The sequence below is a fragment of the Mixophyes fleayi genome, chromosome 4 (genome assembly GCF_038048845.1).
Source record: "Mixophyes fleayi isolate aMixFle1 chromosome 4, aMixFle1.hap1, whole genome shotgun sequence".
NCBI classification, from domain to species: Eukaryota; Metazoa; Chordata; class Amphibia; order Anura; family Limnodynastidae; genus Mixophyes; species Mixophyes fleayi.
In genome coordinates, this window is record NC_134405.1 from 321,671,567 (window position 1) to 321,696,792 (window position 25,226).

The window sequence follows — 25,226 nt, forward strand, 5'->3', positions numbered from 1 at the left end:
ACATTAGGAGATCTGTTCTCGAATATGGAGTGTACAATCTTTATTAGATATAAGAGATATGTTCTTTAAAAAAGGATTGTTACAAGGGAATCACACCAGCGGCGAGATATAATACCAGCATTTAGGGAAGTAGCCTGGGCTCATTTAGGATAAGGGCATATATCTTTCCCATTAAAACTCAGCGATGCAACTGTGACCTTGAGAAGAGATAAAGTGACCTTGAGTTGAGGGGTAACCATATATTCCAAAGAACTTGGTTTAGATATTTTTGCTTCTTTATTGTAAAATACTTGGAGTATGAAGACTGCTGTGTATACTGAAATCATATTATTATAACAGATTTTAGCTGAGAGGTGTCAAGAGAGTTTATAAATCATGCTGTGCATTCATAAAGAGACTTATTGTAAGCATAGTGCACTTTGTTTTGCTGATGGTTTATTTAGTATTTTAGATCACAAATAGGCCTGAAGAAGTGGATTGAGCATCGGCTCTTTGTTGCGGAGCGGGGATGGGATTAGTGATCCTGTACAACAATTTAAGAAATACAAAGTGATTTCTTATTATGTAAAGTGCTGTCTCTGAGTTAGAGAGTATCTTTCTGGATAACGAACACAATAAACATGGATAAACTTCCGATAAAAGTGGGCTCAGGAGTGGCAGCAACATGTAATCAACTTGTCCATAAAGCAAAGCAATCTAGGACACAGATGGGAAAATAAGCTTTGTAAGTAAGGGGCATGGATACAATGATGGTGACCTTGTAAAATGTAGCTCATTCTGAACTGTATTAACACATTCTAATCAACTGACAGCAATCCCTTATCCTAAATGTATCTAAATTACAGGAACTGTTTGTTAGTTGACAGTTAATAAAACACAAACAAATAATAAAATAGCAACAAAAAAAAAATAATAATGCTAAAGTGGTAAATAAAAGCATTTTTCAGTAGCATAAATATTGTGTTTGTCTAGATGGAATATAAACAGATTAATTTAGTCAAGAGATAGCCAACTTAAGGTGCTCCAACCCTAGCAAGCCACTGTCAAGTATGCTGGGAATTGTAGTTCCACAGATTGTTCTAGCCTGGTTTAGTCAATAGATAATAATAATAAAATAATAATAATAAAATAATAATAATAAAATAATAATAGTAATAATAAATAATAATAATAATAATAGTAATAATAATAATAATAATAATAATAATACACAACAGTATGACATAAATTTATTCACAAAACTAATGCAGTATTTTTAAACAGGGCTTATCTCTTATTGCCATATTACAATGTTACTACACTAAGGACATTATTTAAAAAAATATACTTAAGTCACATTGACCTTAAATACATAAGCTAATCTAACATGTTCCTATAGCCACCCGCACAATATTGATTTCTAGGTTGTGCAGAAACATTTTAATTTTGCTCAAATCCACGGAAGCCTTAAGGATCTTCCTGTTCTATTTGTAGTGGCTACAAATTTTTCTTCATGCCAGTTTATAAAGCAAGCCCACCCTGTCGTTTGTGGCTAAGATATTCATTTAAAATAAGACAATCACACAAGCAGCTAGCACTGAGGGCTACAGAAAGCCTCTCTCCAATCAGAAAGAGGGCGAACTGAAAGAGTTAATGGGCTGACCCAGGAGAGGGGAGAGAGGAAAAAAAAAAGAATCTCTTTCTTATCGTCAAAGCTTCATCTTGATCACGATATGAAAGTGGGAGATTATTAATAAAAGTTCTTCAGGCAAAAAAATAGAAATATACAGGAGCACAGGAGAGATTGAGAGAGGGAAAATAAACCTGCCTGCAAGAGGATTTAATTTTATTTCCCAGGCTCTGCTCATAGGACGATGGAGGTAATATACTGCTTGATATAATAAGCAGTATTTGGTCTCATACCAAGTATTCCCAGAAGAAATAAAAGGAGTTGATTCCATTGCAAGAAGACTTCATTGCTCACAAGCACCGCATTCCAAGTCACATTGACAAGTGGGCAACTTACTTGTACAATGCAACGATCCGGGAAGGTTCTGTAAGATCCAATGACCTCAGGTCATGAAATTGGGAATATTTATTTTTTCCTTTTATTCACCCCTTGGCTCTCTGAATAGTTAAAAAGTCTTCACTGTGGACTCTTCAAAGGCAAAAAAAAGAACTTTAAAGTGGCTGAACTTGCTGTAGTCTCTCAAGGAAAGAGGAACAGATTTGGAGAAGATAAGGATATACATTGAGTTTTTTTTTCTCTGTTCCTGGTGAATTTGGAAATAACACTAATAGTAAAGGGGAATAAACTCACTGGCTCTTATGGGAATTAAGCACTCCTCCCGCTGCTTGCTCTTAAGGAGGAAGATGGCGGAAACGGAGACTGTAGAGGTATGAGATATATTTGGGGAGGGGGGTGTGATGTGTGAGACACAGCAGTGGGATTCCTGGAGATGTGAACTTTGTGTGTGTGTGTGATAATGCAACGTGTGGTGCAATGAGGGGCTCCAAGTATGGGTGAGCCAGACCCCAGTGTCAATGGCTGAGTCACTGCATCATGTTCAGTGCATCTCCGGGAAATATTGGGGTATTAACTAGTGCTGACCCCCGTGTGTTGTGTTACCAGCAATTCTGCATCTGGCCGCAGGATCACACAAGAATCGTGTTTGTATTTTTGCAAGGACATTGTCATGTTGCATGAACGGCTGTAATGGTGGTTTCCTACCCGACTGACCTACATTGTATGTACATATGGTTTGCTATAAAATAAGATGCATTCGTTATCTAATATACTGTATGAACCGACAGCAGAAGAAAGCACAATATGCTTAAAATAATTCTCTTTACATATGCACAGCGTGGTCCAGAGCAATGTCTGATCTGCAAGCAGCAAGGCACAGCATGGAGGAGGATGTAAACTTGCCATTTGTTAGGCAGCTATAGAGATACCGGTACACTGTGCCCTTGAAAGAGAGGATCATGCAGGACTTCGTGAATGGGAGATTGATGTGTTCAGATAAGAGTGGAGCTGAGCTGAAGTGTAAGTGGGAGGCTGTAAATAAGGTTTTATGTTCCCCTATATGCTCTTTTCTGAAATAGCCCAGTGACTGGGGCTGTACATTCAGGTGTAATACATTCAGTGACTGGGGCTGTACACTCAGGTGTAATACATTCAGTGACTGGGGCTGTACATTCAGGTGTAATACATTCAGTGACTGGGGCTGTACACTCAGGTGTAATACATTCAGTGACTGGGGCTGTACACTCAGGTGTAATACATTCAGTGACTGGGGCTGTACACTCAGGTGTAATACATTCAGTGACTGGGGCTGTACACTCAGGTGTAATACATTCAGTGACTGGGGCTGTACATCCAGGTGTAATACATTCAGTGACTGGGGCTGTACATCCAGGTGTAATACATTCAGTGACTGGGGCTGTACACTCAGGTGTAATACATTCAGTGACTGGGGCTGTACACTCAGGTGTAATACATTCAGTGACTGGGGCTGTACACTCAGGTGTAATACATTCAGTGACTGGGGCTGTACACTCAGGTGTAATACATTCAGTGACTGGGGCTGTACACTCAGGTGTAATACATTCAGTGACTGGGGCTGTACATCCAGGTGTAATACATTCAGTGACTGGGGCTGTACATCCAGGTGTAATACATTCAGTGACTGGGGCTGTACATTCAGGTGTAATACATTCAGTGACTGGGGCTGTACACTCAGGTGTAATACATTCAGTGACTGGGGCTGTACACTCAGGTGTAATACATTCAGTGACTGGGGCTGTACATTCAGGTGTAATACATTCAGTGACTGGGGCTGTACACTCAGGTGTAATACATTCAGTGACTGGGGCTGTACACTCAGGTGTAATACATTCAGTGACTGGGGCTGTACACTCAGGTGTAATACATTCAGTGACTGGGGCTGTACATCCAGGTGTAATACATTCAGTGACTGGGGCTGTACATCCAGGTGTAATACATTCAGTGACTGGGGCTGTACATTCAGGAGTAATACATTCAGTGACTGCGTGGTAGTGTTTTTTTGTTGGATGCGCCTAAAACGGAATTTGCGTCCGACTCTAAATGAGGTCCATTCAATTTAGTGGGAGCTGTACAATCAGATGTAATATATTCAGTTAGCGCAGTGTTTCTCAACTCCAGTCCACAGGACCCATAACAGTACATGTTTGCCATATCTCCTTGCTGGAGCACAGGTGTATTCATTACTGACTGACACAGTGTAGCAGGTGGTATAATTATTTCACTGGTCACCTGGCAATCCTGCACTGTGAGTGGGTCCTGAGGACTGGAGTTGAGAAACACTGATATTAGCGGGAGCCTGTTCACATCCAGGTGTATTGCATTCAGTTAGTGGTTTATGCACATTCAGGTTTAAATAGTTCAGTCAATGGTGGATGTGTATTAATGTGTAATGTATTCAGTTATTAGGGACTGTGTATTCAGGTGTAATGCATTTGTAAGGGGTTGTATAATGCGATTTAATTTATTTAAATAAAGGGCGCTACATGCAAATGCACAGCAGTCAGTGGGGTCTGTCCATTCGGAGTAATGCATTCAGTCAGTGGAGTTTTTATATTTAAGTGTAATGCATGCAGTTGGGTCTGTCAGGGGCAGGCTGGCCTGGTGGGCTGGGGGGCATCTGCTCCCCTGGGCCGGTCCCATAGTGGGCTACCTTGGGATAGGTCACTGGGCCAGCTGCATTTTTTTCCCTTTAAAATGTTCCTATTAGGCACCTGAGTCGAATCTTGCCCCCAGGATAAATATTGCCAGTACTCCCCTGCATGTAATGCACTCAGTCAGTGGGTCTATACATTTAAATATAACACATTCAGTTAGCAGGTGATATACATTTAGGTGTCATGCATTAGTTATTGGAGGGGTGTACATTCAGGTAGAATGCATTCAGTTAGCGGGAGACTGTATTATGCATTCCATTAGTGGGGGCTGTTTCATTTAGGTGAAAAATGCTAACAATGTGGATTGCACATTCATGTATTTTGCATTTAGCCAGTGGGCCACTCTGTTGTGCATTTTGTAATGTGAGATGGAATGAGCTGTACGGCGTTGTAAGGTGAATCGATGCATTTAGTTACTATGGAAGCTAATGGGTAAATCCCGTAGAGTAGTACGAGTATTGAGTTGTATGTGTGAGGATCAATACATTCACTAAGGGACAATACAGTCCGTTAGTGGCGCGGTTGCCAGGGTCCAGAGTGAGTCCATGTAATCAGTACACAAGGGGTTAACAGTTTATGGTGTAGTGTGGAGGTGTGCTCTCACTCGGTGTGAATGGTATAGGGAGAGCCTCGGGTAATGCAGGAGATCGATGCAGCAAGTGGTGCACTCAGTTCATAAAGAAGCCTGCGTTCATCTGATAAGCAGCACTATAGTAGTGTATTGGAGATCCACTGAACCCTGGCCTGATGATAGCTTGTTAATGGAGCGGCGTGGTACAGCAGAGTGGTAAAGCAGAGTGGTGCAGCAGAGTGGTGCATTTAAATGAGTGGAGACGAGCAGCGCACGTTACCAGCGCCAGCCGCATTGTGCAGCCGCAGAGTCTGCTCAGGAGCTGTCCCAGGTCCTGCAGACGGATGGAGAGCACAGCGCTGCAGGAACAGAGGAGGGGGCGTCACAGCCAGGCTGGGCTCTCTACTCCTACAATGCGGCTTGTGTCATATAGATTCATGGCTTTGATATTGACTACGGTGAATGACATGTCCATTGATCGCAATCTGTTTATCGCTCCAATAGGCTTGATGGGAGTTTTCGTTAAATAATCAATGTGACTAATGTCTGACCAATGCAGATCTATCAGGAACTTCTATTGAGTCATCATTTCATTTTAAATAAAGTCAGTATTAATGCGTGATGTGTGTGAAACTAAATGTAAAGCTTACAAGTGGCTGTGCATCACTGTTTGTCATTCACTGTGCATCAGTCTTACACATAAGAAGCACTGAAAGGTAAAACTTAAACTATATATATATATATATTTATGTGGCATAAATATTTGTGCAGAAAGCATCTTATTGTTTAACCATTATATACCAGACAGATAAATTGTGTGAACTACAATTTTGTTTCAATCATATATTTATGTAGCAATAGCTTATTTGAGGTTACGCCAAAACTGTAGTTTCAATTAGTGTAAAGAATTACATTCTTCATTGCCATAACCAAAGTCATCATGCATAAGGTTTATAAACATTTAAATATCATGCACTGATTTATATACATTTAAAGATAATGGATTGCTACATTGCTTTAAAAAAATTCTTTTGTGCACAAATCCAGTTTCTAAATGAAAGAAAGGTAACACAACATTGTGAGTATTCCCTTTTCTAATATTATAGTATTTATAAAACACGTGTTTTAAGCACCCAGCTGGTATTTGCTTTCATTATTTTGGCCTGCACAATACCGATCACAGCCTTAATTTCATTGGTTGCCTTAATACACAGCCCATATGTGCTACTATTCTGTTATTTATTAATTTGCCAGCATTTTTCTTAGCGCTGTTCTCAATGGATTACATGACATGACACATGGGGGGCTGGATCCAATACCCCACCATGAGTCATGCTTATATTTCCACTATACGCATATATTGCAGAAAGCCCCCATTCCAATTTGTGACGCTCATCTGCACAGACACTTTGTCCAAAATTTTGCAAATGTTTGGACTGAAAGTGAAATGCAAAATGTGCAAAATTCAAGACATCTGCTACGGCTATCTACTAGCACATTTGACCTGCCTCTAGTTAGTTAGAACATTTACTATTTTTTTTATTTTTTTTACACTTCTGCTAAATGAAGCTGCCTTTATTTAAAGTGCAGATAAGGTTTGTAATGAAATTTTTACTCTTAAGCTGGGTACACACTACAGAAATTTCAACCAACTTTTTATGCCAAGCGATTTTACATGCGATCGATGGTCCGATCGCTCGGTCCATGGACTGCATACACACTAGCCTTGTTTAGGACGATAAAGGGAAGAGCGGACGTCCCTTTAGCGACTTTTTACAGCCATGTTGTCGTGAGCAATGACTGTAATTTCGTACTCACTGTTGTGGATGGGTCGCAAGTTTATACAGACTACACAGCGGAAACGAGATTAATACGAAAATATTAAACGGTACGACCAACCAAATGAGGCGACAATCGTCCATTTGGACAGACTTTCGACCATTGTGTCACTGCACACACTGACCTGACTTTTGAACGAGCGGTCGTATGTCGGCTGATTTAGCCGATTATTGGATGAAAACTGTGTAGTGTGTACCCAGTTTAAGAAATGCACAGCGAAAAAGCAAAGGGCATCCTGTTGAAAGTCACCCTTGAGTGCCGATTGCCACTAAGTCTGTAGTTAATATAAAAAAATGTGGCCATTTTATTTGACTCAAACGCTCTGTATTCTCCCAGTACATTGAAACGTTCATTAACGCATCTTGTCCTGCAAAACTAAATTTATTTTTCACAGTCATATGCAGAATTATTATACCGCATTTTAAGTGCTACATCACAATCTCCCCATGCCTGGCCAGTTTCTCCCATCAGAAGGCAAAAAGTCTGCTTCTCAAGCAGTCAACACCATGGGGTATATTTACTAAACTGCTACTTTCAAAAAGTAGAGATGTTGCCTAAAGCAGCCAATCAGATTCTAGCTGTCATTTTGTAGAATGTACTAAATAAATGATAACTAGAATCTGATTGGTTGCTATAGGCAACATCTCCACTTTTACAAACCTGCAGTTTAGTAAATATACCCCCATATTTTCATGCATGCCCTTTAAAACAGGAGCAATGGAGAGTATAGGTTGATGATATCATAACGCAATAAAATGGTGAAAAGATTGGGTTTGATGGATCACTGGAAGGATGAGATACTGGGATAGAGTCTAATAGAGAATGACAGTAAGTACCAGAGGTGAACTGCAACTCCAGCAATCTTGGAGGAATGTATGAAAAGAGGGACTGAAAGGGAGGAGATCGATAGGATAGAATGAAGAGGGTGATTCTTTTGCACCATTATAAAATAACTTTTTCATTTATACACATTCTTGGAAGAGATAATTTGTAAATGATAAGGAAACTTGTTTGAAAAATGCTTTAAATCAGTGGTTTCTAAGAATTAAGAGGGCCAGGTATATAATCATTACTACATAGAGCTGGTTGAAATGCTTGTGAAAAAAAATATCTAATAGAAAAGAGTATAGAGATTGATTCAGAGTGTGGGATTACCATCCAGACAGATAGCCCGACTTTACATTATAAATACTGTTGTTTATTTAGGTATTATTAAACTTTAAACCTCAGTATGTTTTAAAACATTTGTAATAAATTGTAAAGACACGGCAAACTTTCCAATTCACAATATCTTAGATTTAATCTTGGACGTTGCAGATCATGTTTCACTGTCTTTAAACTGCATTTCTATAAATTATGTTTCCTTTAATTCATTCCTGAACACGGTCCAGCATTGTCTGTTTTATCAGTTGGTGAAATTTAAGGACATCGCAAAGATTACGTCAAGCAGCTTGTAGTGTCTTGTAGTAAATTATGCTCAAAAATCTGTCACATTATGTCAACAAGATATAACAGATCATACTCGACTTCTCTTCATATCTCCCTTCTGGGAGATGCAGAGGGAGGTACGAAAAGAGGAGGTGGGTGTAAATTGTAAATTGCTGACGCCATTTGGATGATCTAGTGATCCCCTGCCATCATCACTCCCCTGCACACTTAGGGCCTTATTTAGAGTCGGACGCAAAGTCCGTTGCAGGCGCATCCTGCACATTTCCACTGATGGGGCATGCGCAGTAAGCAACAGTTCCCTGCAGCTCTGTCTGCTTTTCAGGCGCAGTGTACACTGTGACAGCTTACGTCTCAGTACGAGGGAAAGGGTGGAACACGGAGTTAGGTAGGCGTGACCGTGAATAATTCAGATACTATGGGCGTCTACCCGCAAAAACTATCCAAGACACAGGCGGAACACACGTCAAACAAGACTGAAAAAGTGTGTCAGGAATTAGGTGGCGCAAATAGCTAGTTGCAGGAACTGGTCGCAGCTTGGTAAGGTATTATAAGTGGGACGCAACTGGGGTTGCATGCCGCCCGTAATACCCTACCAAGCTGCGGCACTCTCCCACTCCTGCTCTTGCATGTATGTCTTAGACGTACATTGGGTCCGACTCTAAATGAGGTCCTTAGGGGTTAGTTTAAAATTGAACGCAAACTGCGTTCATGGTGTACAACATGCTCTTTTGCATTTGAGCATGCACATAAAACAATAATTTCAGAGCTAGTGATTTCTGCACTTGCGCAGAAGTAATAAAACATATTATGCTACAAGAACGCAATTCGTGTTGCTTTTTTGAAACACAAGTTGTGTGCAGCTAACATCCGAAAATGAATCAGGCCCAACATGTCCATCACTTTCCAAATTTTTATTTTGTAGTTTTATGGATGCATCTGAAGACTGAAGATAAACTCAAGTCTGGATAGTTTGACGAAGACAACTCAGCAGCAATAATAAAGTATTCTTACTATAGGTAGGACCAGTCTGTTTTAGGTGACAGGGCACTTTCCTTCTGGGTCTGACTATTATAGAAAGGGCCTCCTGATTCAGCTAGGGCGCCTTGATTCACAGACCAGTTAAATTAAATTTACTCCCCAGGCTGTGAGATGCCAGTCATCGGAAGATATGATATCTATCAAGAGTGAATTGTATCATAAAAAAATGTCCACTGCAAAGTACATTTATGCTGTAGCCTCGATGCACTGAGACTACCAGGGTTACTGGTTTTAATTGTTAAATATTACAACAAAAATAGAGTTCACAACACTACTATAGGTACAATTAAAATGGTATAAGCAAAAACACTAGGGGGTATATTTACTAAACTGCGAGTGTGAAAAAGTGGAGATGTTGCCTATAGCAACCAATCAGATTCTAGCTCTCATTTTGTAGAATGTACTAAATACATGATAACTAGAATCTGATTGGTTGCTATAGGCAACATCCCCACTTTTTTTGCACCAACAGACCACTGAGTAATCTAGTCCCTCAGGCTGCATGCTGAATGGTCATATATGTCCAATGTGTGGGGCCATGTAGGAACTGTATCCTCTGGTTCACATTCCAGTGGATAGCCAAGATCGTACCATCTGTGGCAAACCTTATGTATTTATTAACTTCACCTAATATATGCTGTTTTATATTCCTAGATGGCAGCCATATTGTTTGAGTACAGTTTTGCACCTTTGAACAATGTTACTATTAAATAACCTATGCGCGCTCAAATCCAGATTTTATGAGCTTTCAACAGGTGATGTTTTCAGGATCTCTGTCTATAGAAACAGATGGGATTATTATTAACCCTGAAAAATAGATTAACTCACCCGTGCATGATTAAAGAAATCCTGAAAACATGAACTGCTGGTAGCCCTTGAGGACTGGGTTTGAGCACCTCTGATGGAAAGCTATGTGCTTCTGCATTTTCCTAATTTCATAAATGACTTTTAAGAACTCTGTAATGATATAGTGTGTGTCCCTCCTGTGTGTATTAAAGTGGTTGCCCCTCCATGCACTTAACAGCTGATTGCTGCATGTAATATGATCTGCTGTGACACACTGGAAACACTGAAAACAGCCCAGTGCTCTGGGCTAAAAAGAAGCTAATGTGAGATAATCTTATGACACATTCTCTGGTTCCTGCTCATACAACACCTTGCCGCACTATACGCCTTGGTATGCCCTGATGGTGGCTCAGTGGTTAGCACTTCTGCCTCACAGCACTGGGGTCATGAGTTCTATTCCCGACCATGGCCTTATCTGTGTGGAGTTTGTATGCTCTCCCCGTGTTTGTGTGGGTTTCCTCCCACACACCAAAAACATACTGATAGGTTAATTGGCTGCTATTAAATTGCCCTTCGTCTCGCTCTAGGTGTGTATGTTAGTTAAGGAATTTAGACTGTAAGCTCCAATGCGGCAGGGACTGATGTGAGTGAGTGCTCTGTACAGCGCTGAGGAATTAGTGGCGCTATATAAATAAATAGATGATGATAATGATGGTTTCAGTCTTCGCAGTGTGTCACAGACAATGACTATAGCAACTGGCTGCTTAGAATGGTACAACTCTAAGTTCACAGAAGAGCACAAAAGTTTCTCCAACTGATCAATAGATACTCACCTCTGTGTGCTTTTGTTGCAAAACAATCACACTGGCTATCATACATAACATGCATCCACTGATCACTGATCACTAGGGTAAGAGAGATCATAACAATGTTGCTACCAGTATTTAGAAAGTAAGGAGTATCATACAAATATATTTTAAATTTTTCAAAAAAGGTGATAGAAAACAAAAGGGAGGTAATTTATGAAGCACTAAACAGCTGCTCCTCTGTGCAAAAGCCCTAAACCCTGACTCCCTAGGCAAATGTCTAGATTTACCGATTCACCTATTGGTAGCGCCCCTGGGAGGAGCAGCGCTTTACACAGGCAGAGGCAGACAAAATGAATGGAGACATGAAAACGGTATGGATCACCCTGCTCATTAGAGAGCTTACATTCTAAAGGGAAGAGGGCACAGCTGAAACAAGAGGAGCGAGTGTGGCTCATAGTGGAGATTGGGATAGTTCTGAGGGTGCATTTGTGTGACTAGTGTTATCAGGGATAAGGTCACCTCTAAATAAGAGATGGGTTTTCAAAGAGCATCTAAAGATTTGAAAGCTGTGGGAAAGTCTGATTGAGTGTGGTAGGGAATTCCATAAGTGGGGAGCAGCACAGGAGAAGTCTTGTAGGCGGGAGTTTGAAAAACTAAGGGATGTCATTGCAACTTGGCTTATCCTGCTTGGACTCTCCTGAGGATATGTCATTTCTGATAACGCCACCAATATTGTTAGAACATTACAGTGGGGGGAATTCCATCACCTTCCCTGTTTTGCTCACACAATCAACTTGGTGGTACAGAACTTTTATAAAAATGACAATGTCATGCAGGAGATGCTGTCTGTGTCCCAAAATATTTAGGGTCATTTTTGGGATTCTGCAACATGCTGTAGGAGAATGCAGCGGCTGCAAGAAGAATAGAATTTAGGGGGAATGTACTTTAGTCCAGCGCAGTGGAGAATACTTTCCATGTTTTTCAAGGTGCTGAAACCACTCAAAGTAGTCACCGAAACAAGGAACTCCTTATCATCATTGGTCAATTGGTGTTTAAATAGAGGACTGGCCTCTAGGTACCTTATCCTTCTGATGAAAGTGTTATGGATAGCACTGAAACGCGTTAAGACATAATACCGGTTGTGCACTGGTGGAGATGAATTTGGATGAATAATTGCAGCAGTACATTCGTAGGCGACGCCCTGTGATTAAAGGAATGTTTTATCCTTCACCTCTGGATTTACGTAGAACTACAGTATTCTAAAGCAGGATTTGTAATCGACGCAAATACAAATGTAATATTCTGCTGGCTCTGATTACCATTTTGGCAGCTAGCAGCCGTTACTGATCATAGCCGGAGGCAGGGCCGCCTTCAGAAATCATCATGCCCAGTACAGGCCCCCCCCCCCCCCTGTGTCCCCCGGCCCCCCCCCCCCCCTGATGAGCGCCACCCCCATGAGCAACAGCAACACATACTTACCTGGGGGCCCGCAGTCCGTTGGTCTCCGCTACTCTGTCTTCAGCCTGGCTGTCACCGTGACAGCCAGGCACCAGGATGCGATCGCAGGGGTTGAGGAATCATTCCCCCAGACAGAGTAGCAGAGACCAGCGGACTGCAAGACAGCGGGCCCCCAGGTAAGTATGTGTTGCGCTGTTGTACCGGGCCCTCTGGTGAGCCCGGGACCGGTACAACAGTACCCCCCGTACCCCCCTGATGGCTGCCCTGGCCGGAGGGGCTGGCTCAAGTTCCGATTTGGGTTTCCATCATACCTGCAAAGAAGCTCCACAGATCTCCGTGTTTCCTACATGGGGTTTAACATGTTTGACTGCTGAGTATAATTTATACACAGTGCCATTAAATGTCCAGTTTTGCTTTTAGATGATAAGTGATTACTCAAATGTTATCTTATGATTATTTTGTAATTTTTTTTTTTTTATTAAACGTGTTTATTTTAAGGCATTTGCAGTATTTCTAGTTTTTTTTTCTTTAGCCCATACATTTTTAAATAAGGGGTAGATGAAACAAGTGCTGCCCTATTCACAAATTATTATTGTCTTTAGGTCTCAGCATAAATACAGTTTCAATGTTCCCTTCCTCTCATGATTAATATAAGACATAAATAAGGCTAAAACAAGCATTAGCTTAGGTGAAAGTCGGAAAAGTTTATTTAATTGAAAGTAGTGGTACTAAAGCGGTAGGAAGTTGGCTGTGCACAGTTTTGCTGAGTACACCTCTCGGAATGTTCCATCTCTCAGCACACCTGGGTGGAGTCCTAGGTTGAGTCGTCTCCAGACAGCAGGGGGAGGCATAGGCAAACCGAGGGGGGTTTCCTAGTGCCTGGAAACCCCCCTCCAAGCCTGGGGCACTGTATAAATGAGGTGGCTGGATCCTGCTTCCACTTTACACAGCTCTGCCTGAAAAGGGAGAGCTGCGTGCACCTAACAGTAGCATTGCCCATGTATATTATGGGGATAGGAAGAGTTGGAGAGCAGCCAAGCACTGTCTAAAATTATAGCCACACCCCCATGCATGCTGGGCACGCCCACTGGCGGCGTGGTGTGGAAACCCCCCTCTACAATTCCTGCGTTTGCCCCTGGGGGGGTAGGTTGAACTTTGAAGTGCGCTGGGTGGACCAACGCAACACCAAGACTATTCGCGGTGCTTCATAAATTACCTCCTGTAACCTTTAGAAATCGGTGTAAATTGGTTTATATATGCTACATGCACTCTTGTTAAACATCTTTTTTTGCGGTTTCCTTCAGAATCTTGATATAAACATAAATGCAATCTATGGAGTTCCTTAGTGCTACAAATGTCCTTTATTCAGTAAATGCTGCTATGATTCTGCTTTTTTATGGGACGTACTGATATTTAAGTGTATTGCAACACTCTATGGACATATCATTTTATCTCCTGCACCATCTGCATATTATAGAAGTATAGGGAAAAAATGTCTGGCACTTTCTTACTATCCCCCATGGACACAAGAATATAAGAACGCAGTAAAACTGGAATAGAAGAGTCTATATCAGAAGTATGCGCCATCAATATGGTTTTTTTTCTTTTTTCAAAATTTTATTGTATGATGACTTTTCTATAGAATATTAAGGTTGTGTGGTTATATTATGCTTTATATCTTTATATCCTTGGATCATTACACTCCGGGATGCTTGTTTCATAAAATGAAGGAAAGAACAGACGTGTGCTTTCATTAGTCTAGCTTGCGAGAGAACGTGCTTCATTACAGTTTGTTGGATGATTACATTTTAAGGCGTACCTCACAACTTTTTAAGGTGGGGAATTTGGACACACATGCACAGCAGCACAGGCACGAGAAAGGGTCGTGGTTTGCGTCACGGGGGACTATCCATCACTTCTGATGCATTGGAACTTCCCAGCCATCTTCCTTTCCCCTAAAAGCAGCCCTTCAGTGCCACGTGCACCAGTGACAGACCACTGCATAGGGAACAGCTATCCCTCTGCAAATGCCCATTATCATGTTTTTTATGGGATAGTCCAGGTTTAATGGGGTAAAATGGGGAGTGACTAAACTGAGGGCATGGATGAGCCATTATGGGCGTGGCTTGGTGGTCAGGAGGCATTCAAGGAATGTGGTAAGATATATATACTCTATTCTACAGAAAAGTATAGTACGGGTACAGTTCTTTTCAATTATTAAAGTGGAATGACAAACTTGGGGACATTTAGGAAAATTGATCTTCAATTAATTGTGTGGTGTTTTCCATAGCAACCAATTAGATTCTATCTGTCATTTTTCCACTAGGGTTTAGAAAATGAAAGCAAGCAACTACATTTTCTCTATAGAGACCCATGGGATATCTTTCATATATGTCCCCACATTATATCATCACCATCATTATCATTTATTTATATAGCGCCACTAATTCCGCAGCGCTGTACAGAGAACCCACTCACATCAGTCCCTGCCCCATTGTGGCTTACAGTCTAAATTCCCTAACATACACACACCCACACACACACACAAACACACACATACAGAGACAGACAGACACACAGAGACAAACAGACACACACACACTAGGGGCAATTTGTTAGCAGCCAATTAACCTACCGGTATGTTTTTGTAGTGTGGGAGGAAACCGGAGCACCCGGAGGAAACCCACACAAACATATTTGCTCAGGGCATTTGGTATAATAGTAACCATGTATTTTTTAAGTGCCAAAAACAGTGAAATAATTTATTAAAGTGTCACTTACCTCACCGATTAACACCAGTTAGTTTTTATCACATACTTTAATTCAAGAAAATGCAGATTACACTCAGTGTAATCTATCTGTATGTTTCATAAAATTGATATACTACTAATGCATTTATAAGAACAAAGTGCATTTTTCAAAGTGGATATTATTTAATAGAACACATGGCTAAAATATATAGATCAGACTTTACAATAGACACTTAGGGCTAGATTTACCAAACTGCGGGTTTGAAAAAGTGGAGATGTTGCCTATAGCAACCAATCAGATTCTAGGGCCCGATTCATTAAGGATCTTAACTTGAGAAAATTCTTATTTCAGTCTCCTGGACAAAACCATGTTACAATGCAAGGTGTGCAAATGAGTGTTCTGTTTTGCACATAAGTTAAATACTGACTGTTTTTTCATGTAGCACACAAATACTTGATAGCTTATTTGTACACTGAAATTTAAAGTTGATATTTGTGTGCTACACGAAAAAACAGTCAGTATTTAACTTATGTGCAAAACAAAATACTAATTTGCACCCCTTGCATTGTAACATGGTTTTGTCCAGGAGACTTAAATAAGAAGTTTCTTAAGTTAAGATACTTAATGAATCAGGCCCGTAGTTATCATTTGCTTAGTACATTCTACAAAATGACAGCTTTAATCTGATTGGTTGCTATAGGCAACATCTCCACTTTTCAAACCCACAGTTTGATAAATTTACCCCTTAAGCCCACAGTATACTTGTCTTTGTCAGTTACGATGCTAACTAGGCATTTGCTGGTGTCAGATTTTTATCAGACTCCGCTAACTGTCGAGTCAGAACTATATTCAGGTATGTTGTATGGGCTGATCATAAGAGTCAATAGCAAAGTCTGATTTGTGTCTTTTGCCATAATAAAAAATAGCCAACTGCCAATAAGTATTACTTTGCTGAATTAGCTCTATTATTAGTTTTGTTTTGTTTTGTTTTTTTCATTTTATTGATAGTCTTCCATTTCCTATATTTCCAATGGCAAAAAGAGGACAGTTCTGGTAAAACTGATTCATCTGCTAGTGATTATAGTAAACCAGATTAAATTTACTGTGTGGAAATAATTCATTTAATAGAAACAATATAATTTTTGAAGAAAAAATTATTTTATTTGATTGTTATGCCATTGATCTATTATCAGTTTATAACTGTAGCCTGTTTTGGCATTTCCCAAAGTTTCCTTGTTTTTTTGCAGCCAATGATTATGCAAAGTAATATTTAATATCAAGCGCAAACACAACTGTGCTTTTGTTGAAAATAATGAAATTTGCTTTAGCTGCAACTTAGCATCATACTGTAAAATGGCAATTTCCTCATTGTCTGGGATGATCGGGTTTTAATTTTCTAACTTAATGATTTAAAGCTGAGGACTCTGTTTAATAATTGATTATTAGTGTACTGCATAGAGGATTTAATTAATAGCGTAAAATTCATGTCATATCAATGAAGCTTAACGTAAATGAAAGCTAATAGCGAGTGGGTTGTGATAAATACTTTACAATATATATTATTATTTAGTGATGCTTTGGGTAGGCTCATTAGGTGAATACCATCCATCTTTATTAGTCGAACGGCAGCACCAATAAATTATAAAGTGTTTGTTTTTTTTAACAGTGACCTTGTGGAGTGTCCAGGATTTGTTATTCACCAAGATGTTAGATTATGCTTTTATAATACATAAGTGGCATAAATATATATCCTTATATTTAGAGAGTAGTGATGACATTTTTGTCACATGACTCATTTTGAAAGTGTTCTTTGATGGAATGTATAACTCTGTGAAAGTAAAAATGTACTCAAATATGAGGATCACCTCAATTTATTAGGCACCCTTTACTGTGAAATAGGGACCTTGTGTTTTTATATAGCTATGGAATGTCTTTGTGACTTCTAGCAATGTTAGATTTTACAGTTAGTTCATCATTTCCATTAACTTTTTAAAGTATCTACCTGGGACTGAACCCTCCCGATGGTTTGAGTGTCAGATCTCTGTGTTTCTTCTTTCTTGTTGTGTTTCTGTCCCTATTGATATTCTAGTTTTGACATGAGGGTGTAATTTTATCAAGCTGCGGGTTTGAAAAAGTGGAGATGTTGCCTATAGCAACCAATCAGATTCTAGCTATCATTTAGTTAGCACATTCTACAAAATGACAGCTAGAATCTGATTGGTTGCTATAGGTAACATCTCCACTTTTTCCAACCCGCAGCTTGATAACTTTACCCCCTGGTCTACCTCATTTTCGGGGGTGACTCTTGCCTGTGTCTGCTCTGGATTTTTGACCATGGCCTGTCTATTAGCCTTCCAACCCTAGCTCAGCTAAGGCCTGTCTGTCTTTGTTATGGCCATGCCTCTCAGTTACACATGTGATTCATAAACACCTTCTCTGTCCGTTTTAGGTAGAGATGTTCACTGACCCCCGTGTTTTGGTTTGGGTTTTGGATCTGCATTAACTTCGTGTTTTGGGTTTGGTTTTGGCAAAACCACGCTCGCCTGTTTTGGTTTTAGTTTTGGATCCCTATTTTTTTTTCTTCTTAAATCCCTATTTTTTTTTCTAAAATCACATAATTTGCCTCTTTTTTGTTCCTACATTATTATTAACCTCAATAACATTAATTTCCAGTCATTTCCAGTCAATGTTTGTCAAGTGACAAGAACACTGCTACCCCTCCTGTTTCTGTATAAGCAATGGCACTGAGCAATGACACTGGAGACTGGAGAGTGACAAGAACACTGCTACCCCTCCTGTTTCTGTATAAGCAATGGCACTGAGCAATGACACTGGAGACTGGAGAGTGACAAGAACACTGCTACTCCTGTTTCTGTGTGAGCAATGGCACTGAGCAATGTCACTGGTGAATGGAGAGTGACAAGAACACTGCTACCAGGGCTGCCAAGAGGAATTCAGGGCACCGGTACAACAAATTCATGGGGCCCCCCTTATAGTCGAGTATGGTAAAAAAAAATTCAGAGGTGTAGTCATGCATTTGGGGGCGTGGCAAATACGCAATTGGGCCGTGGCTAACACATAAAAATCACTAGGCTCTCAATTCGCCGGAGCATCACATATGTCCAAGCACTCCTGACTTTCACGACATCTAGCACCACAGTGTAGTATAGAAAGAATGCAGTGTGTACACAAAGAGTTCAGTCTTGGCCTGCACCTTACATTGGGCACAACATTCACCAAAAATTGCCATTGTCCCTACTAGAATCACAACATTTCCTACCTGTTCTTCTCACTTTCACCACCTGTGGCTGCATGTTTCTTTAGTTGCGACTTGTCTGGATCCTGGAATGCTGGGGGCCCTATTTGGAAAATAAATGGCTACATTTAGATAATTCCAAACAACCCTGGCCTTAAATCAATACCACCCATGATTAATAATTAGGCCTTCCTCCAGCTCCAATATTACAATAATGTGCCCCTTCATCATCGCCATGCCTTATGATCACACTGCGCCCTCCATGCTGCTTTTGCCCCCTTCACCTGGCTCCCCTTCATCATACTATACTATGCTGCTCCCCCCCTTTTTCAATCCCACTGTGCCATGCCTCCCCCCCTTTTGAACCCCACTGTGCCATGCTGACCCCCATTTTTTAACCGCACTGTGCCATGCTGGCCCCCTGTTTTTTAACCCCACTGTGACATGCACCCCCCTGTTTTTTAACCCCACTGTGCCATGCTGACCCCTGTATTTTAACCCCACTGTGCCATGCTGACCCATTTTTTAACCCCTCTGTGCCATGCTGACCCCTGTTTTTTAACCCCACTGTGCCATGCTGACCCCTGTTTTTTAACCCCTCTGTGCCCCCCCATTATCCTCCCTTCACTTACCTTTTCTTATCTCTTCTTTCTTGGTCTTCTCTGCTGCTCTGTGCTCCATTGCTCCAGACTGACTGAATGCTGGGCGTGACATGATGACGCCACACCCGGCATTCAGACAGTCTGAGCATAGAGCAGCAGAGAGTAGGGACGCCAACGCCGCGATCACGGGAGTATGTTCTTTTTTTAAACCAACCTGCTCCCCCACCAACGACCGAGACCCCCCCCCCCTCCGCCGCAAAAACAATTTAGTTTTGGGAAAAAAAAAATCATTGGCGCAAGGGCCTGGGCCGTGCCCCCTGCCATGCTCGGGCCTGGGTAATTAGTACCCGCCCCCCCCCCCCTCTCAGCGGCCCTGACTGCTACCCCTGTTCTGTATGAGCAATGGCACTGAGCAATGTCACTGGTGAATGGAGAGTGACAAGAACATTGCTACCCTTGTTTCTCTGTGAGCAATGGCACTGGATCTCCCGGGGAGGGAGGTACTTATGGAATCCAAAACCCGCGAGATCTGACAATGCCACAATGACATTTTTCCTCGATTCAGATCCGAGGACGCACAAAAGTATCGAGCCGACTCGCGAGCCTACTCAGATCCTCTAAGTTCGTGTGGGCTTGGTTTTCAGAAAACCGAGCCCGAGCATCTCTAGTTTTAGCTAGTCCCTGTAGATGCTCTTGGAATCCATAACCCTTCTGCTTTTGCTCACCTGCTGATCATTACAATCGTGTTGGCTTCCATATTTTTCTTTTACGATGTTATATATGTCATGCATATACTTTTTATACAGTGCTGTACACAGGATTTTTCATGTATGGCATCCTTTCTCATACCAGTTTATAATCTAATCTTTAATACATGACAGACAGAGTGAATTGTCCAAAGCCAGAAGATGAACTGGTCTCTCCTGCAAGTCCAGAAGGTTATTTGATGTATGGTCAGTGCCTTTAATGGTTGAGCAGGGTTGATGCTTTAGTATTGTCAGAGGGATTACTCTCTGAATTGGGGTCGTTGTACCATGAAGGAGAAAGTGGTCATAAATAAGACAAAGACTTATGGTTCTGTTGAGAATAGGTTATGAATGGCAAGAAGGTGTGACTACCGGAAAGCTACTTTCAGCCTTCAGATAACTTTTATTTATTGATTTCTACATGTTCTCATGAAATATTTGCTACACGCCTCATTTTATCCTTCTAGCTTCAATCTATATTTGTCAGCCATATGTTTTGTCTTCACTGTCCTGGGGTATAACATGACATCACATGTGGGGTCAGATCTAGTAAAGTGTAATTTTTGAAAAGGAATAGCCTAAAATTAAACTCTAGGGGCTCAATTTACTAAGCTGCGGGTTTGAATAAGTGGGGATGTTGCCTATAGCAACCAATCAGATTCTAGCTGTCATTTTGTAGAAAGTACTAAATAAATTACAGCTAGAATCTGATTGGTTGCTATAGGCAACATCTCCACTTTTTCAGGAAATTTAGGGAGTTGTGTTGGCCATTTCTTTGCCTGCCCTTTGTCATATGTTTGGAACTCTTTGATTGGCTGTGCCCTTAATGATTTATACCTGTGCCAGAAGACTATGGTCTGAGTCATTAAGGAATGTAAGGCAAAAAAAAAGAGTAAATGTTCTCTGGGACAAACCATGTTACAATGCAAGGGGTGCAAATTAGTTTATTATTTTGCACTTAAGATAAATACTGGCTGTTTTTTCATCTAGCACACAAATACTTCATAGCTTTATTTTTACACTAAAATTGAAAGTCGATCTAGGACATGCCATACCCCAACTATGAATCTGTTCCCACATTTTAAATTTAACTCCCCTCTCCAATGCAACATGGTTTTGCCCAGGTGCAAAGTTGCTCCTTTTTTATGCTTTGCTCTCCTTAACGACTCAGGCCGTATAGCTCCAAGGTGTTATATTGTGGGAAGATCACAGAGGGTCTAGAGAAGGAATCATGGAAAAATAGCAAAGAATATGGTATTCTTCTTGCTGAAGATGACTTTCCTAGAGTTTGTAACACCCTTGTAGAAACGAGATAAATTCCTGCAAACATGCTTATGCATTTACTTCTTCATATTTGCATTAAATAAATATAAAGGAAATTATACCATACAGGGATATACTGCCTTTAAGTAGTTATTCTAAGGGGTTGGGTACTGTATAACGATGATGCAAACCCATGTAGAAGGTTTTTTTGCAAACACTTGTACATTGTACATGCGCCGCCTTCTTCCATACCCTCTTAACAGCGGTAATACTAGTGTAGGGTGTTATAGTGACGTCATTAACGGTTACCGGGATCTCATTTAGTCACTATTATTAAACGTCAGTTTTTTTAACAATAGGCATTATGGTTCTATTGGGAATGTAAGATTCGGACTCTTTATGCCGAACTCTTTATGTCTTAGTTTGGATCGTCGTGATAGTGGATATTTGGATCTCTCTTCCACCGCTCCCACTCTTCCGTCCTCCCCCCCAACCACCTTCCCCTTCACTCCTTCTGCCCCACCACCGGCGAGGAAGTCCACTCTCTCATTTCATCCTCCCCCTCCCACTACCTGTCCCCTGGATCCCATCCACTCCCACCTTCTTCGCTCCCTTTCCCCCACCACCTGCTCCCACCTCGCTCACCTCTTTAATCTCTCCCTCTCCACTGGCATCTTCCCCTCCTCCTTCAAACATGCTCTCGTATCTCCCATTCTTAAGAAACCTAATCTCGACCCCACTTCTCTCTCGAACTATCGCCCCATTTCTCTTCTAACTTTGGCCTCCAAAATTCTCGAGAGGCTCGTCTGCAGCCGTCTCACCTACCTTTCTGAATACTCCCTCCTTGATCCTCTCCAGTCTGGTTTCCCAAAGTCACCAATGACCTCCTCTCTGCTAAAGCCAGGGGCCACTTCTCCCTTCTCATCCTCCTTGACCTCTCTGCAGCCTTCGACACCGTTGACCACCCCCTCCTCCTTCACACCCTCCAGTCTTTTGGCCTCTCCGGCCCAGTCCTGTCCTGGTTCACCTCTTACCTTACTCACCGATCCTTCTCTGTCACCACCTCTGGGTCTCTCTCCCCCCCGTCCACCCTTCCAGTCGGGGTCCCTCAGGGCTCTGTTCTGGGACCCTTACTCTTCTATACACCTCCTCCCTGGGTGAACTCATCAGCTCCTTCGGCTTCAGCTACCACCTTTACGGTGATGACACTCAACTATACCTCTCCTCCCTGATCTCTCTCCCTCCCTCCTCTCTAGGGTGTCCGCCTGCCTCTCTGCCATCTCTTCCTGGATGTCCTCTCGATTCCTCAAACTTAACCTTGCCAAAACTGAGCTCATAGTTTTTCCTACCTCTCATACCTCATCCCCTTCTGACCTCTCCATCACTGTCGACAACACCTCTATCTCCCCTGTCCCCCAAATTCGCTGCCTTGGTGTCATCCTCGACTCCTCTCTCTCCTTTGGCCCCCACATCCTCTCTCTTGCTAAATCCTGCCGCTTCCAGCTGCGTAACATCGCTCGCATCCGGCCATTCCTCTCCCAAGATGCCACCAAATGCCTTATCCACTCTCTGATCATCTCCCGCCTGGACTACTGCAACCTCCTCCTCACTGGCCTCTCCCACTCTCATCTCGATCCCCTTCGATTTGTTCGTAACGCTTCCGCTAGGCTTATTTTCCTTTCTCGCCGCTCCTCTTCTGTCTCCCCCCTCTACCTAGCCCTTAACTGGCTCCCATTCCCCTTCAGAATCCTCTTTAAGCTCCTCACACTCACCTACAAGGCCCTCGCCAACTCCACTGCGCCCTACATCTCCACCCTCCTCTCTATTCATGCTCCATCCCGCCTTCTCCGTTCTGCCTCTGACTGTCGCCTCTCTTCCCCCTTATAACCTCCTCCCACACGCGTATCCAAGACTTCGCCCCCCCTCCACTGGAACAAGCTCCCTCCCTCCATTAGAACTTCCCCTAATCTATCCAGTTTCAAACGGGCCCTAAAATCCCACCTTTTCCTAAAGCCTTTCTGTCTCCCACTTAACTTCCTACCTTATCTTCTGCCTCAGTCCCCCTACTCTCCCTCTCTCCCCTGCGTCTCTCTGTCTGTCCACCTCTCCCCTTAGATTGTACGCTCTTCTGAGCAGGGCCGTCTCTCCCCCTGTTTCCACCACTTCTAACTCTGCTCTCCAGCTACTTAGCCCTCCTCCTCGAGGGTCCTCCACCCCATGTCCACTCTCGCTCCCTCCTTTCCCCTGGGGGTCTCCCTGTCTTCCGCGCCCTCCTTCTTGGGCCCTATCATTTGCGGATCCTCCCTCCCCCTTCCCCACCCTCTCTAGCTGTGCATTGAGCTTACTGAGTTACTGTGCTTACTGTTTACTGTACTGTGCTGTCTCCCATTGTATTGTAATTTGTTTGTCCCTGTACGGCGCTGCGGACGCCTTGTGGCGCCTTATAAATAAAAATTAATAATAATAATAATAATAATAGTGAGTACCACTGATTCTAAAGGTTTTGAATAAGATGTGTTCTTTGAGAAGCGTGCACACCTACATTTTACATTATTTACCATACATAGACTCTTCTGAGAATGCATAGGCATGCACAAGCCACAGACACTCATGAATAGATCCATGTGCTCTAGAACATGCCTATGTGTGTGCGTGGCATGTCATTTGCAGTTAAGTTGTACGCTACATTTAGGCGGAAACGGATCTATATGAAACCAGTGTTGACCGTGATGGGAACAGTGTTGACCGTGATAGGTACCCCCTCTTCACACTTGGGTGCTCTCACTTCTGGTTGACATTTACCCTTCTAGCTCTTGCGCGTTTTCTGCCCAAACTTTGCACTGTTGACTACTGTCAACGTACGACTGCTTGCCTGTTACTGACGCCTGGTTTGGACTTGACTCTGCCTTTGATACCGTGTACCTTACTGCTAGCCTGTGTATATTATAATTATAGCTACTGTGGCTCTATCTTTCATATTAGTAAACACTATGGGCTCATTGACAAGACCCAAAGATGAAATAGCAGCAGTAGCATATTAAGGAAAACAAGGACTGATATAGGTCAAGATCATACTGGTTTGGTCTCTGGTGTTCTTATACATGATCATGGTCGCATGTAAAGCTTGTGCTACCGTAACCGCGAATTAATACGTCTATAATTAGTAAATGTTTCCCCCCCCCCTCGGCTCGTTAATGTCCCATCCTCTCTGGGATTGATTGGTTAACCTGCAGAAAATACAGCAAGCTGACCAGGGCACTATATACTTTATGCAAGTTCTGCCGTAACTCCGAGGGAGTTATGACAGAACAAGAGAGAACAGGACTGCTAGTAATCAGGTAGTTGTTGGGAAAAGAGGGGAACAATTTCTATTAGGTAACCTAATCTATGTGAGTTATATACAGCCAGCCATAGAAGAAAAAATAAAATAGTTAGGAACTTCGTCAGATTCAGTGTCAGAGTCTCTAGTTCAGAGATGTGCTACCTTTTTTGGTCAAAGGGCCACATTGGGATATTGTGCTAATTTTAAGGGCCACAATAAAATATTAATATACTAAAACATTTCAAATATGTATAATTTACTACAGGAGAGAGGGACCTCTTTGCAGTTATGAGGCATCTTATCATCATTGTGACAGTCCCCATGGGGGTAGAATCAAATAGCGAAGGGTCCATGCTTGCCGGGTGCATCAGTAGAACCTCAGAAGCACTAAGGGCCTTGTATAAAACACAGACGTAAAATGAACAAAAAACACCTGTGTATGTAACACCTCTTATGATCTACGAGGAGACAACAGATATATGGATAAATATTCATGATATTTTGCTTACTACATTAAATTAATGTGCAGTATGAAGATCATCATAATCATCATCAGCTATTTATATATGTTTAAAGCGTATGATGCACTTTAAACGTATCATCAAGCGTTAGAGACACAAATTATCATCATCAAG

At 41.8% G+C, this 25,226-nt stretch overlaps 1 protein-coding gene across 2 annotated transcripts in view; it reads left to right on the forward strand.

Moving 5' to 3' along the window:
- The first annotated feature begins 1,561 nt into the window (after positions 1–1,561).
- The window catches only part of PRMT8 (protein arginine methyltransferase 8), a 148,198-nt gene continuing 124,533 nt past the window's right edge, over positions 1,562–25,226 (forward strand). The window contains exons 1-2 of one of the 2 annotated variants that reach the window (XM_075210195.1): positions 2,295–2,376; positions 2,843–3,025. Coding sequence is in view for 1 of the 2 variants with exons in the window: in XM_075210194.1 (XP_075066295.1) it covers positions 2,308–2,376 (69 nt within the window). In the remaining variant the exon portion in view is untranslated. Of the gene's footprint in view, positions 2,377–2,842; positions 3,026–25,226 lie in introns of both variants that reach the window. The other variant, XM_075210194.1, reaches the window with a different exon arrangement.